The sequence below is a fragment of the Spermophilus citellus genome (genome assembly GCF_964194105.1).
Source record: "Spermophilus citellus genome assembly, chromosome: 16".
NCBI lineage: Eukaryota > Metazoa > Chordata > Mammalia > Rodentia > Sciuridae > Spermophilus > Spermophilus citellus.
In genome coordinates this window covers 10,954,304-10,966,494 of record NC_138196.1, presented here as the reverse complement: position 1 = coordinate 10,966,494, position 12,191 = coordinate 10,954,304, and the positions used below count along the sequence as shown (strand labels likewise).

The following is a 12,191-nucleotide window of genomic DNA, read 5'->3' as shown; positions in this document are numbered from 1 at the left end:
AAAGAAAAAGTAAACCAATCCTCTAATAAAGAAAATGGAAAGAACTTATCTCTAGAATCTTTATACTAACTGATGTACCAACACTATACTCAGGACAAGGAATCAACAGAAAAAATTTTTCCTTTGAAAACAACACTGATACTAGATGTTAACATAAAGTAAATCAATCAGAAAGCCTCTTACTAAATTCCATTGATCTTTTTACTACCATCATCTTATAAACTTCCTGACTTAGAAGAGGATTCTGGAAAGTCATAGACTACAAGATTTAATATATTTGTTAACAAAAAAAAAACATTTTCTTTGAAAAATTGAAATTGTTTTAAGTTTCATGCATAACAGATAATAAGATGATGTCATTATCAATCTCAGTTGTTAATTTCAAGTGAAAATGTGAACTTTTATAGTAAGACAAGTTGTTTTGTTGTTAAAGAGAACAACTTTAAGAGTGAATCACAGCAGCAAAACTGCGAAATTAGAGACATGTTAGTTGGTTGAAAATCCAAGTGTTACTCAAAATTTGCATCTAAATCTACCACTCAAAAATAGTCCATGCAATTGTACGCACACACCTGCTTCAGGTGCTGCATCGACTGCAGCATCTATTAGTCCTATGAAAATAGAAAACAAGACAAGACACAACAAAAATATTATACATATTCTATTGGCTAAAATAAGATAATGCATGTGCCCACATATATATTAGAAAGCAGACGCTGAAGCCACTGATTATTATCACTGGAGATTTTAAGAAGTTCCAATATTTCTTGAATATTTTACATGTATGACACAAAGTTTTTCCCCATTAAAAATTACAACCCTAAACCCATGTTAGACTAATTTCATCATTTTACAAAAAATGTATGTTGTATTTCTTAATTGATCAAATGAAATTAGACAGTTTATAATTCCAACTTATGTTTACTATAAAAGTGAGGACACAATAAACTGAATTTAAATTTTTACTATTACAAAGATTGACATTTACTGCTAAACAAACTTTAACGTCAAGATATTATTTAATTTCTTATTTAAGGAAAAATTAAGGTTATTTATAAATTTAAATTCTCTTTGAACTCCTATTACACTAGATGTCAGCCTGCTTCTAGCGCCATTGACCTTTTCCATCTATTTGGCTTGCAAGCCCCAGACCTGCTTATTACTAAAACAAGTTCTTAGTTATTTAATCCGACAATACATTTTTGCTGTCTCTTTTCTATTAAAAAGCCTAAAGCTTACACAATTTATAAAATATTCTGCCCCATTATTTGTAACCTTCTCTTGAGGCAGATTTTTGGGGTTAAGTAAAGAATTGTCTTTTCCTGTTAACAGTCAACATCTGCCAGAGATTAAAAAAGAAAGAAAAGAAAACCCTGGTTCTACTTGGTTGTCTAATAAGACAATTACCTATAGGTATGTTTGGTTATAATTTTTTTGAATATACTTTTTTTAGTTGTCAGTGGATCTTTATTCTACTCATATACAGTGTTGAGGATGGATCCCAGTGCCTCCCACTTGCTAGGCAAGTGCTGTATCACTGAGTCACAACCTCAGCCCACTCTGCTATTATTTTTAAAGTTCCTATATGGTATATGAATAATGGCATTGAAAAAAGGGGGAAAATCACTCTTAATGTTTAAAGAATATAAATGAAAAGAAAAGTGTTCCAAAGTCTGAAAATACGTACGTTGTACAACTGGACTTGCTTCTGCTTTCAATGCCGCCTTCTGTCTTGACAATAATTCTTTTTCTGCTTGGATTTCTTGTTGTTCTGCTTCCAATTCTTGCAACCCATTACCTGCACGTAACAACTCCTGCTCAAGGTGATCTATTATATCAGTTTTTTCCTGAATTTGCCTTTCAAAAAGAGTTTTTTCATCTGCGTAGCCATCAATGATACCTGTAAGATAAAATGAACAGGAAATGGAATTACAACTCATTTAAATTTGAACATTAATATGTTTTAATATGAACAAAAGAGCTGTTAGCAAAACTTTAAATCATTCCAACCTATTAAGAGTCTTGAATGAATTTGCTATTAATAGCAGCAACTTATTGACTTTTTTTTTTTTTAGTTGAAGATGGACACAATACCTTTACTTAGTATATTTTATGTGGTGCTGGGGACTGAAGCCAGTGCTTCATGTGTGCTATCAAATGTTCTACCACTGAACCACAACCCCAGCCCTTAACTTTTAATATGTACATTTGATTTAGTCGTCGTCTTCTTTTTTGAGTACCAGGAATTGAACCCAGGGGTGCTTTACCACTGAGTTACATCCCCAGTTCTATTTTATTTAGAAACAAGGTCTCACTAAGTTTCTTAGGGCATTGCTAAATTGCTGAGGCTGGCATTGAGTTAATAATCTTCCTGCCTCAGTGTCCCTGGACATGTCACTGGGATTACAGGCATGTGCCACTGTGCCTTGCCTAATGCAGTCTTCTTGTTTACCAACCTGACATTAATGTGAAATTTCTCTAAACTTTCAAATACTTTGCTATACTGAAGTATCATCACATTGTATATGCGTAATTCACTTTAGTAAAAAGATAAAAATAGACAAGTTTCTAGCTTAATGTAAATCAGATATTATAAATCAAATCACAATTCTAATAGAGTAAAGAGAATGGGAGAGGGGAAAGAAGACGGGAGGGAAAAGAAGGGGATCATGAACTGAAATTTATTTCCATGCATGTATGAGTTTGTTGAGATGAACTCAGCTACTATGTATGACTATGAAGCTCTAACAAAACATTTTCTCTCAAGTTGGTATTTTAATTCTAGAAGGTTAAGGTCAATACCACAGCATGGGGGAAGAGGCAAAGCCCAAGGCTTTAGAGGCTTAAAGCCTATGGTCACTATTTAATGGTTACCTTAAACAATTCAATAACATCTTTACCTTCGGTTTTCTCATTTTTAAATTACAGGCATGTCTTAGGATGGTGGGATCATGGTAACAACTCTCCACCATCCATTTCTCTATTTTCTAAAATTCCTTTATATTTTCAGTAATTCTACAAGTTCCTTTTATATTTAAATGTGTATATGCAGTTTTAAAAACTGCTTGGAAAAACTCTGAAGACAAACTACAACTACTTTCCAATGGCTGCTCTAAATTAGAGTAGATTTGTTTCTGAATTTGGCTGTACATCAAAATCTCTATTTTAAGATTGAAGTTCTGCTACTCTGACTTGCCAAAGGCAAGGTACTTACCCTCAGCCTTACTGAGCTCCACTGCCAGCTGTTCTCTGGCCCTAGACTCTTCATGAAGGCGCTCTCGCAGTTCTTCTTGGCATTTAAGGAACTCTGTTGCCTGTTGTTTCTGTTTGAATGACTCACGCATCAATTCTGTTTGTGTAACTTTTGCATGTTCAAGCTAAATAAGAAGGGAAAGAATACATAAAGGAAGATGAAGTGTTGGAAAACAAGTGTCATTTTCCATTAAAGTAAGGATTTCAAATAAAAGACATATTTCTGACTTACAGTCACTTAAGACAGTTCTAATGCATGTTAACATTTGTGGGTAGGATAAGTCAATAGTAGACTCCACATTTGTTTTGAACACTTTAGAATTCGGAGGCATTAAAAATATAGCCTTCTTAGAATGCTATCATTGGCATATACTGACTCCATTTTTAAAATAGTTTTTAAGATGGTAATACACACTTGAGGCCAAAGCTCTCAATCGCCATAACTTAATCATTTGTGTGAAATTACAAAAAAGCACTAACTTTGCTTTAGTTATCTGAGCTTTTATATGTCACCATCTACTTATCTGTTTTTACTAAAACAACTACATGCAGAAAAAAAAACCTCCACAAAAAACAAAAAACTGAGCTCAAATGTTTCCAGTACTTAGCCCCAGAATTTTAAGAAATAATTGTATGTATTGACAACAGGCTTACAGCAAGTCTCTTAAATAAATTTTGTAAATTTACATAAGTTTGTGTATCAGAAAGACATTACTGCCATGTTTTAAGCTTAAAATGATAAAATGTAGTGGTTTCTAAGGTTTCTAATTAGACATAAATAATGTATTATAAAATTAAGATAATATTTAAAATCTTATTCTTAAAGACTTCTGCTCCTCACACCTGAGTGTTATTGCCAAACCAAATCAATTTCCAAAATATTCAGTATACAATTATTGTTTTTTTAATTTAATTCATTTTTTTATGTTGTAGATGGACAAAATACCTTCGTTTTACTTATTTATTTTTATGTGGTGCTGAGGATTGAACCTAGTGCCTCACACATGTTAGGCAATCACTCTACCACTGAGCTACAACCCCAACCCCAATAATTGTTGTTTTAAAAGAAAGTTTAAATTTTATTTATAACTTATTATTTAAAAATGAGCATAGATATAAGACTCATAATGGAAAATTAAACATAAATTTTAATTTGTAACTAATTTCCTAAAATATCTGTGAAAATATATTGTTACTTTAAAAAGGAAAAATTTTATGAACATGTTCACTTTTAACTACCAACAGTATTTTCCTTTAAATGTGGATAAATACTATATTTTAATTTTTACTATAAAGAAAATGACCATGAAGTATACATGCTGTACACAACTACTCTCCTGAATTTAGTCAATACATTTTTTAAAATACATCAATTGCTTCAATATGTACATAATTTTTATTATATACTAATGACCTAGAAAATACATGAAATATAGAGTTCAAAGTTATAACTAAAAGAAGATGAACTATTTTCCAAATTTACTAGATAAATTCAATAGAGTATTTACAATAAAATAAATATTTGCTTTAGATAAATTTGATAAGTCTTTGCCTCTATGCTCCATTTCATGACAAGATCTAAACCACCTTCACATACATTTCGATATTTACCATGAAATCATGAAAAAACCCTTCAGTTTTAGAAACAAAGCAAAAACCTCAAGCAATCAAATAAGTAAGACTAATATATTTTATTTACAATAGCAATTGGGATCCACTGCATTTGGGATAAGAGTCCCCCTTAAAATTCTCATTTACATACTTTACACAATACCTTCTATCCAGTTAAGGTATGATTTACTCCTAATATCTATAATAGTATGAATTATATAAAAATTTTAAACTCAATATTTTCAAAGTATTTAGTAAACTCACCATTATACTTAAAGTATGGATAAGCTTTAGTAAAGATTATGACACTTAAAACAAAAGTTGTAGAAGGGGTAACAATACTATTCTAAAAACCATCTGGTTTGTTAAATATTAGCTAGCATGTACAGTTAAAGTCACCAAAGTTATAAAAAGTGCTGAATAACTTGTAGTCAATCATTCACAACATATTTGAGAATCAAATAAACCTGGAATACTGAATATGCAGGTATCTTTATGCTAAACACCTTTAGCAATGTTTATAAGTTTCACATTAAAAACAGAAAAAAGATATTTCTCTACAGAATTAGTTGACATATAGAAAACTAAAAATAAGTTCCTTATGGTGTAAGAAAATCTAGAATCCAAGTTTGCTTTTACCTTGCCTGGAACTACTGTCAGTATGTCATGGATGTAAACAATTCATTTAGCTGGTCTAGGTATCACAATACCTATTCTCTCAAATATAATCATTCCATTTTTATTCCCATTTTTATTCAGGATTGGATTCATAAACATACAAAAACAAGAATCTTAAAGACAAGCAGAATATTTTTTAAACAATTCACCTGGCACTGGAGAAGTGTAATATTATCTCATTCTGCTTTCTGGAATTAAGAACACAGCCAAGTTGGGACTTTTAGATCAAATTGAGCTCTTTGATACATTTAGGATGAATGGGCAGCAGTATATACCAAACAATAACAAAATAAGGTTCTATTCCGTTAACCTTATTAACAATACTTAAAATTTCATTTCTCATTATACTTATTTGTTAAACTAAATTAATATTTTATACTTACTGAATAAGGAGGGGTAGGCAGTGAAATTTTAGAAATTAGCTTTAATATATGCCCATTTCTTTTATGAATCAAGTGGAAAATAGAAGTATTAATAATTACTGAGTTATTTTCATCCAAATGTTCACACAAAGGAAAAGGATACGGTAAAGGCACTCGAGATTCAACCTCATAAATATCTTCATCTTTTTCTTCCAACCAAGAGCCATCGAGTTTGACAGTTGCCAAATATGTCCTGTAAGAATCCATTCTAGAAGATGAAGGAGCCAAGCTTCTTCAATTATCAGTTTTCTACTACATTTAAAAAGTTCCTTTTAGTTTATCTAGATATTCCATTCTGTTTAGTGCTATCAAATACATAAAAAAAAATTAATTCATAGTACTGAACAATAAAAAGGGTGAAAATGTCTGGCGGGGGGAACCCTACAAATCTAAAAAACAAAAACAAAACAGAAAGACTCCTAAATGTCTACCAGTCTTTATCTGAAGAATCCAAAACAAAACAACAAAAAACTGCACAAACACCAAAAGCACGCAAACAAAACACCACTGTTTTACCTAGAATAGGTAAATCCTTGAAGAATAAAAGAATGAAAACATAAATGTGTAATATGCTGTGCAATAAAACTGCTTTCGGTATCAAATTTGTCTGTGGTAATAAGTAAGCCTTCCAAGCAGAACCTGGCAGGGAAGGTCAGGTTTTAAATCTCCATAGTAGCAGTCTTGAGAAACGTAGTTGCAACATTATTTCTCTTGGTCTTGCAGCTTTGCCCTATTCAAAAGGAAAAGCTCTTTCAAACCGAGCTGCTCAAATAGCCTTGCAGGCTGAGCCAGAGGATTCTAGTCAGTGTCCCCTGAGGAAAAGGTCAGAACAGAGGGTGTGGTTTAATGTCTTTACCTATATGTGCACTGACAGGTGGAATGTGAATTAATACGCCCACACAAAAGCCTGCCTAACAGGATCCAAGTTCCACGTCAGATCTTTGAAAGAGTTATTTAGAGAAGTTTATAATGTGTCTAAGATAAGCTGGTATTTTTCCACCCTACTAAAAATTGTTTTAATTAAAAATGTGAATAAAATATGTTTGAGTTTACATTACTAATCAGCTATTCAAGAATATCAAATAATCATAATTATTTCTGGAAATTAAATTAGAATTTCTTTTTGATAATTCCTTAAGATATAATACTTTTGAGCAGCCACTGAGGCTAACTAAATACAGATAATTCAGTTATAACTTATTTTCACATTGACTTATTTATACAGGGCATATTAAGGAAAAAATTCTTTTTAGAGCCACTTTGTATATAAGTCGATAATTACACCACTTAAGGTAGCCTATGAACCCTGACTGAAATGTAAAAGCGACAAATTGTCCATAATAGTTAGCTTCAGGTTGTTCCAGAAGCCTGAGCAATACTGAATAAACCAGCCATTCATAATTTTAAAAGATAAATAACTTACTTATTACTAATAAAAGACTCTCAATAATGAAAGTTGTTTTAAATAAAAGACTTTCATTTTGGTGCCTTTTTCCCCCATCTGGTAACTGAATATCCTAAACCCACAAAGCCTTTATCTAAATGGAAAAACACCATACTAAAGCAAGTGACAGGCTTAAAAAGGCCTTTGATAGCTACTCTGACTACATAAAGTAGTTTCGAAGAGCTAGTACTTAAACCCTTCTCAGCAGACTAGTAACTGAGGCAGAGAAAATGAAATTGTTTTATATACAAGTCCCAAAGTTGCAAGGAGATGTAGTTGGGGAGGGGCAGCTGCTGCTTAAAGTTCTGAAAATTTTTGTTTATTACAGTTTCTTATAACCTGCAGTTAGTCTGTCAAGATGTCTTAACACCTATATGAGATGGAGGCCTGACCTTATGACTGTTGCAGCTAAATGTGATTTTTTTTAAAGAGAGAGTGAGAGAGAGAGAATTTTAATATTTATTTTTTAGTTATCAGCAGACACAACATCTTTGTTTGTATGTGGTGCTGAGGATAGAACTTGGGCTGCACGCATGCCAGGCGAGTGCGCTACTGCTTGAGCCATATCCCCAGCCCAAGCAGCTAAATGTGATTTTAATGAAGCTCCAGCAGACGTAAAATCATCAATACCCTAGCTCTTCACACTTTATGAACTGGTGGATCCCACACCTAGCCTATGAGATACCTCTTAAAATACTCTTTCCCTGCTTCTTTTGCAAAGTAGTTATTTTGATAATCATCCAATTTCTCTCATTTGAGGTAAAAACAAAACTGTGGGTAAGAAATAATTATTCATAAATAGCAGCATTTAAGTCAACATAAGAATTAACAACAAAGAAAGAAAAAAGAAAGAAAGAATAACTAAGGAGAAAAATAGACTCAAAGAGTAATAGATAAAGATGACCCAGAATGTGGCAAACAGTCTTTGTAATAATATATTAACTAGTGGCATACTACATTGATATTCAGAAAGAATACAAAATAAAACAATAACAACAAAAAAACTGCATAAAAACCAAAAACAAACAAAACACCATTGCTTTAACTACAATAGGTAAATCCTTGAAGAATGAAAGAATTGAAAACATAAATGTGTAATAAGTTGAGCAATAAAATACCTTTAAATTAAATGATATACTAATATTTTCACCCCAGTTTTGGAAACACATAGAACTTATTTCCATTAACATAAAACAAAAATCTTTATAAGTAAGGTGTGTCCTCTTATGACTAGGAACATGGGTCATGGTAAGAAACTAACTACAAATTTAACTACTGTTAAAAATGAATGAAAAAAGACTCAAAAAGTAGTAAAGAAGAGTCTGGATGATGGCATATGGTGATTCTGACAATAATTCAAGTTATATTCAATTTTGCTTTTTCCTCTAGTTTAAAAGCATATAAACCTTTCTGCAACTAAAAACTTAAAATACAATGACTTCAATTTCTAGAAACACATTTAACTGTCCAGACTAGCTCCTTATCCTCGGGTTTCAGAAGATCATGACTTTACCATATACAGGAGGCTATTAATTGACAGCATTGAGCTACATTTCCCCAATGAAAAAGGTTTACATTAATCATATAATGTCAAGCTATTTAACCTTTTTCCCTGTAAATTATTTCCTTCAAATTGTAAAACACTTCTGCTGCTGTCTTTTCGTCTTCACTTTATTTACTTATTTCTCTAAATTATTTAATGGAGGGACTAACTCCTGCATACATTACCTGACCAATGCTAAGCACACTGGGGGCAATACTTGATGGCAATGTTTCATCACATAACGTTGAAAACTAGTCCAACAAATTGGAAAACTGCCAAACTCCACTGAAATCATTCCTGTTAAGTTTGCCAACAATATCTGGATTTCAAAATTCATTTCTCAGTTATAGTTATGATTAAAACTAAAGAATAACTAAACAAAAATCTTAGTCTGCTCTTTAATCCTCAGATTCCAAGAAGGCAGAAGTAGTAGTGGTGAGAGAGAAGAGTTAATCTAAGGTACTTGAAAAACAATATTTTGACTGTATATTATAAGGCTAAAAACAAAAAGTACTACACACAAATAATGTAGTCTAGTTAGAGAATTTGTTTTTCACAGGGGTGTAGGATAGCAATTCTGAAATGACATATGGTTGAGCAAACAAATAAAAATGCAATTGAACATGAGACTCTCTTTTTCACTGTTGGAGAACAAAGTTACTAAGAAAAAAGGGCAGGGCAAAACAAATGCTGTGGTACCAGAACTGGAGGGCTCAGAATGAATTTATGGATTTTTAAATTATACATGTATACAGAGAGATTCAGGTATAGATAGAAGGATTAGCATACAAAGATATATTTTTAAACTATCCACTAACAGGGCTTAGAAGTAATGACATCCTAGTAACAATGAGAACATCTAGTACCTAGATCTTGGTTTCTAGATAGTATTTTCCGATAAAAGAAATATGAATTCCATGAAGAAGTGATTGATTCTAAAGTTAGGGTAGGAAAAATACAAGATGGGTTTGAAGCTTCTTGTAGTACCAATACTCCAAAAAGCAAGTACACTTCAAAAGGATGTACCTCAAAAAGTTCTTAATGCCAAAACTGAAACAAAACAAAGTATTAGGTTACAACTAAAGTGATAAATTAGTCATGAGTCTATACTGATATTGATTAGAAGTGAAAATATAGCTCATATAGCTAAATAAATAAATAAAACAATGAGGAAAGTATAAAATTACCATTAGAACACCATAGTAATAATTACTGCATGCAAGATCCAACAATGGATGTAAGAATATTAGATGAAAGAAAGTTAAGGAGAAAAGGTTATTTGCATATTATCAAAGTACCTCCTCCAAGATAGTTATTCATTACAAAGGGGAAAACAGTAACATTACAGTTGAGAAACCCAGCAGATATCACAAGCAATGAAGATTAACATTACCTGTAATAATGACATATTGACTCACATAACCGGGCATGAAGCACAAGATGGGCATAGCATTTTTGTGGTAGTATCAAAAATATACAGGCTTCATATAATCACAACAAACATCAGACAAATCCAAACTGAGGAACATTCTAAAAAATAACCGACAAAAGACTAAAGTATTGTCAGAGACTGGTGAAACCAAAGATGACATGACAACTAAGTACAATGTGGGATCTGGGAATGAATCTTGGAACAGAAAAACGTCATTATAGGAAAAACCAATGAAATCTAAATAGTTTATACTTTAGTTAACAGTACTGCAGCAATTTTAATTTCTTAGTTTTATAATTATATTATAGTTATGCACTATGTTAATGTTAGGGAAAGCTGAATGAGTGGTTGGTACATCGAAACTCTCAAGTTTTAGAATTTTCTGTAAGCTTAAAGTTATTTTAGAATGAAAAGTTAAAAACTGTCCCCTATGACTTTAACATGAAGAGTTAAAGAGAGAAGAGGTCAGAGTATAATCTGGTTTCCAGATACCCTCTGACCTTCTCTCCCATGCCTCTCTCCACTCTCCTTGCTCCAGCTGCCCTGTCCTCTGTCAAGCACAGCCCCTGGCCTTTGAAATTGCTATTCCCCTGCCTAAACATTCTTTCCCATTTACCTGTGTATTAGCCTCCCACTCTTCTTTAAGGAATATGAATTCATATCACTTTATCAGAGAGGCCTTTACTAATTTTCCTCGATAAAATACTCTCTTCCTCCATTATGCTGTACTTCCCTTTATTCTTTTTCACAGCAGTTATTACCAACTATGCATCTATTTATTATTGGCCTCCACCATTAAATTATGAGCTCCTGCGAGCAGGGATTTTGTCCATTTCCCTTATCATTGTATCTCTAATATCTAGAACAATAATTGTTATATAGTAGGCACTCAAAACTTCGCTGAATGAATGAATGAATGACTTATCTCAAACATCAAACCCCACAGTAAGCTTTATGGCCTGCACCTTACCCCAAACTGTCAGATGCTATTCAGAGTATCCTGTGCAGAGCTATTTGCCTGTATTTAAATGAAAGCAAAAAGACATCACAGCAGTGCCATTTTGTTATAAAAATGAAGAAAATAAATCAAGGTTAAAGGAAGAAGAAGCAAATGATAATATATTAAAGAGGAAAATGGGATACTAGTTATTTCACAAAGATGTTAGACTTTATTTTGTGTCAATTTAACGATTAAATTATTCATTTGGTTCATAATATTTTAGTTATTAACAATATTCTGAAGAAGTCATTGGATTTAAACATTTATCCATGGTTAAGATTAATAATTGATCTGCAGTTAGTTTTAAAAACTGTCACAAAGCTCCTATTCCCTTACTTTAGCACTTAACAAACTGAGACTCATTTGGAAAATACCATGACAAGGCTCTTACTGCACCTCACTACCTAGTCACATAAACAGAGAGTTGTCATGTGTTATGGACTTGACCTAGGGAACTGAGTGTTTCAGGAAGATCCCACACACTTAACTGTTGACTGATGGCAGTTTTAATGACTATGGCGAAGTTTTCTCTAGTTGTCTGTAAGAGCAAATAATCTGTAGAAACCACTGCTCACTTGTCATTTATTTGTCATTTTCCATGGTGATTATCAAAAGATAAATACTATAGTACATTAACCATAATGTGCATAATTTATAGTGGCATTGAAGAGTAGCAACACTATCAACAGTGGTCAAGTTCCAGGTCAAAAGTATGTTATAAGGATCAAGAAAGAAAAAGTAGGGCTGCAATTGTAGCTCAGTGGTAGAACACTTGCCTAGCATGTGTGAGGCACTGGGTTCCATCCTCA

General features: G+C 32.4%; 1 protein-coding gene across 1 annotated transcript in view; it reads right to left on the bottom strand.

Annotated features, from left to right (window-relative positions):
- Positions 1-12,191, bottom strand: part of LOC308635085 (A-kinase anchor protein 9-like) — a 106,513-nt gene that overhangs the window by 38,332 nt on the left and 55,990 nt on the right. Inside the window, exons 19-21 of the mRNA XM_081269340.1 lie at positions 3,215-3,377; positions 1,688-1,900; positions 573-611 (exon numbers count right to left, since the gene is read on the bottom strand). Coding sequence (XP_081125466.1) covers positions 573-611; positions 1,688-1,900; positions 3,215-3,377 — 415 coding nt within the window. The remainder of the gene's footprint in view (positions 1-572; positions 612-1,687; positions 1,901-3,214; positions 3,378-12,191) is intronic.